The sequence below is a fragment of the Phaethon lepturus genome, unplaced genomic scaffold (genome assembly GCF_000687285.1).
Source record: "Phaethon lepturus isolate BGI_N335 unplaced genomic scaffold, ASM68728v1 scaffold18846, whole genome shotgun sequence".
NCBI lineage: Eukaryota > Metazoa > Chordata > Aves > Phaethontiformes > Phaethontidae > Phaethon > Phaethon lepturus.
In genome coordinates, this window is record NW_010545772.1 from 1 (window position 1) to 4,291 (window position 4,291).

The window sequence follows — 4,291 nt, forward strand, 5'->3', positions numbered from 1 at the left end:
CAGGGAGGCGGGGAGGGAGCGAGCTTCGTCGGGGCACCGGGGAACCCCCTCTTTTCCGAATATCCCTAAAAACCCAAGCAAAATCATTCCATCCCAACTCTCGTTCCGGAGCCGGGCGGGCTCCGCGCCCCTCCGCGCCATGGGATGGGTTGGGAGGGCCCGGGGAGACCCCTTTGCGCTTCGGCCCGAGACGAGAAGGTTCCCGCGAGTCCCCCGACGGTGCGGTGGTGTACTGGACCGCAAGCAGCCATGAAAATTCCTCGGTAAAATCAGCGGGATCGGGGCATTAGCCGTAACTCTATAAGGGATTTGCATAAAACTGTTTGGGAAGAAATTCCCGACGCTAAATCAACTTAAGGGCGAGTGGGAGACCTGCGGCTTTTTCTCTTTTTTCCTTTCTTTTTTTTGTTTTCTTTCTTTTGTTTTTAGTCTTTTTTTTCCCTAAAGAACAGTTACTGAGGACAACGTGATTTTCATTATTAGTTTTGATATCTTTTTACCGAGAGTGCTTTGACTGCCGAAGCTCCAGATATTTTCCAGAAATAAGCCCCTTTCGTTAAATGCAGGGCGCTTCTGCTAGAGTCTCTTCGCAAAGCCCCATAGTTATCCACGTTGTCATAAAACGGTCGTTGACATGCACATTTCTGGTACAGTTGCCTTCCAAGACACTTAAGAGGGAAAAGAAAACTGCTTATCTTTTGCTGTAACTTTTTTCTTTCGACACGAAGCTGTAGCGCTGTGATCGGTAAATGAGCATCCATACAATGACTTTTCTTCTTTTTCTTCTTCTTTTCTGATGGTCAGGTTTCCAGACAGACTCAAGCACAGGATTCCTACCATGATAAAGGCAGAGAGCACCCCGAGGAAGGTGAGAAGCGCATGGTCCTGTCTTGCCATATTGTCCCTTCCTAGTCCCCCCTGTGAGCCTCCGCGCCATCCTCAAACTGGAGCTTGGTTTCTTTTGGAAAACATAAATTTAGTACCTTTTGGGGAGGAGGGGTGCCAGGGTGCTTTAAAAGCATGTTTCAAAAGGAGATGAATGTGCAGCACGTTTATCTTGAGTGACCAAATGGTATTTTAGTTGTTTAGAAACTGATAAGTAGGCCAAATGGATCTTCGCTGAAGAAATAACTATTTTTAGGATATCTGCTTAAACATATCTATCTCTTCACTCATACACTGCAGCAAAGTTGTGTGTGTGTTCAGAAACTCTGTGCTTTTTCCCCGCTGTAGCCAAAGTCTGTTGCTTAAATCTCCTCCTCCCAATGTAAGCACGAACAGACCTCTTGCTTTTTTTAATGTACCAGCTGGTTAATTTTGATTGAGGAGGACAGAGGAAATAACAGAGTTCGTTGAATATCACTTAGGAAGCTGGACACGCGTACAAAGAATGTGTGCTGTGAAGGATGGGAGATTATGTTTAAAATGAAATGCTTATCGTCACGAACCAAAGCAGATCATAAATTCCATATAAAGACAGACACGTTTCAGTCCTGGTGCTTTCCGGACTCTGTGGCGATCTTTCTCCAAATTGGTCATTAGACAGCCTAAAAACAGCCATGTCCGTGCCCATAGCATTTTGGCAGTGAGGGGGAGGAGGTCAGCTCTGTTACAGCTTTCTTTTCAGCCTTGCATCCTCTTAAAATCTCACCTTTGAGTAGTATCATTGTCAACAGTCATATAGGTGGGAGACCTGTTCACCCCCCTTTGCAGGACCTGGACCCAAATTCTTTATTTTCCTGAAAAAATAGCCTCCCTCACTTGGCTTCCCTCTTGACTATTAGTGCCATGTGTGTTCAGCAGCCCCTCTCCCCTCCACAAATTGTTAGGGTCGCCTTCCGAGGCAGCCCCTGCCCACTAATTGTTCTTGGTGAGCGTGGCCAGAATGAATTGTTTGCTGCACACAGCGCCTCGGCGAGAGAAGGAAATGATTCTATCTAGTTATCACTGCCGTGTTCCTCTCTTTCCTGAGAATGATGTTGGAAACCCATACTGGCAATACTTTTGAATCCACAAATCCTAGAGGGATGTATAAAGTGGGGGAAAACTGCTACCTGAGAGATGTGATGTCATTGCTGATGTTTCTGCCTTGATTTGAACAGGGACTAGCAAAATAAATTGGCTACTCTGAGGCTGTTCTCTATTTTAAGCATAAACTCCTCACTGAGAGTGCTTGCTCCTTTAAGAGTTAACTCTTCTTAAAAAACGTTATTACAAATTGCTACGGACCACTTTCTGTCAGAGGTAATTTTCCTGAGTAAGGAAATGTTTGCATGCAGAACATTTTTATGAATGCACAGTACCTGTTTAAGTGCTCTAACTGACAAGAAGTGCGTATGTGGGGAATAATGTAATCATTGTTTCCTCTTCCATAGGAAAGCATCCAGACAGTGGCTTATACAGCAAGGGACCATCATACTCTGGTTATTCTGGGTATATCATGATGCCAAATATGAATAACGACCCGTACATGCCTAACGGATCTCTGTCGCCACCCATCCCCAGAACAGTGAGTTATCTCTTCCAAAGACCGGTTTTGGCGAGCTGGGTTTCCTCCCGTTCGGTCTGCAGTGCGTGTTCACCCCGGGGGTTGTATTTTTTTTCGGGTAGCGTCAGTTACCGTCAAGGTTGCACTTCTGCTGTTCAGAGCCTCCGTCCAGTGGAGTTTGAGAGCTCTTGGAGGTGTTGGTCGCGATTGCGGTGGAAAAGCTGAGATTAACATCTGCAGTGTCTGACGTCCTTTGAACAGGGCTGGGGGCTTTGCTGGGGGGAGCCCTGGTTTACGACCGTAGGATAACGTACGGCGGAATGATGTAAATGTCATCTTTGTAGTGGCTGGGACAGATGTGAATTTTCTGGCTTTAACTCTTGGTTTGTTGAGGAAAGTCGAGGGCTGGAAGCAGAACTGCTAAAGATGCTTGTCAGTAAGATAAAAAGATTGGATTCTTTTTTTTTTTTCGCCTTCAGATGTGACATTGCTCTTTGCTGACTGACATTCATTTCTGCTATCAGTTGCTCTGCGTGAAGGCTTTATGTATCTGGCAGTCTTGCTTTGAAACATACTCTCTATCTTCAGCCACAAATTGTGAAATGGTCGTTTAGGAATGAATATCAACCATGATGCAGTAGTTACAGCTTGCTTTTGCCTTGTGGCGGGCACAGATTCTTCCAGGTTGGTCCCTCTGTCCCCACTGGTGTAAGTGCACGTTTGATGGATTTTAATGTACTTTTAATTTTGGATAATCAATTCCCATTTATTTTTGTAAAACTCTTGGTATACGTGTAGAGCGATCAGGAGGCAATGTTAAAATGAGCTGTGGAAATTATATTAGTAGAACAGGAGTGGAGCAGGAAACAAATTTGCTTGTAGGCATCAAAAAAAAATGCCGCTGCAGTTGTGTGTGCTGTGATGCGAGAAGTTGGATGCTGTTATTTCCCTGTGATAAAGCAGTTCTCCGTCTTACTGGTTCTTGGATTTTTACTTGGCAGTCTCTGTCAAACAACTGGCATTGTTTTGGTCTCCGACATTCTTGATTTTTCTTCATGGTTGTGGCACTTGACTTCAAAAACAAAAAAGAGGGGGCCTAATCTGTATTGGTAATTTGACAGTAGCAAAGCATGTTAAATTAGTAGATGTTTGGATTCGGAATGACAAGGCGGTTTGGCATTCGGAAACACAAGGAACTGCCCTTTTTTTATGTCATCATTTGCGTTTGAAAGATGCAAAAACTTGTGCAGTGGAAACACAAGGATCTGCCCTTTTTTTATGTCATCGTTTGCGTTTGAAAGATGCAAAAACTTGTGCAGTATTACTACTTTCTATAGCTCTGGGTTTTTTCGTGTATAAATTACAGTTTGGAGGCCTACAGCCATTTAGGGTGAAGCATGACGACCACAGTCTGTTGATATTTCTTGCTGTAAATGCTGCTCTACAGCAAACTTCAGTTCGAATGTGTCGTGGGGAAAAGGATGCAGCTTCTCGAGAGGGCACCAGGACTCAAACCTGCCCCTTTGAGGACCGGGAAACTTCAGACCTGTTCTTTTACCCCCTCTTTCCCACGTTACCTTCCCGTGGAGGTCCCTAGTGCTGATGCAAGGCCTTGTACAACAAAATCCGGTTTAATTATTCACTGAGGATTTTCTCTGCGTGTGCGTGCCGTGGGGCTGCCGCTCTTTACTGATCTGGCATCGATGCCGCCAGAGTACCGGCTCCTTGCGGAGGTTGTCAGCCTGCTCAGGTACTTGGGGAACCGTCCTGCGTGGGTATGTTGGAGGGGAGGAGGGGGGCAAA

General features: G+C 45.3%; 1 protein-coding gene across 1 annotated transcript in view; it reads left to right on the forward strand.

Annotated features, from left to right (window-relative positions):
• Positions 1–804: 804 nt before the first annotated feature.
• The window catches only part of LEF1 (lymphoid enhancer-binding factor 1), a gene marked incomplete at its 5' end in the record, with an annotated part of 55,684 nt that continues 52,197 nt past the window's right edge, over positions 805–4,291 (forward strand). The window contains 2 exons of the mRNA XM_010289072.1: positions 805–868; positions 2,376–2,509. Of these exons, the coding sequence (XP_010287374.1) occupies positions 805–868; positions 2,376–2,509 (198 nt within the window). The remainder of the gene's footprint in view (positions 869–2,375; positions 2,510–4,291) is intronic.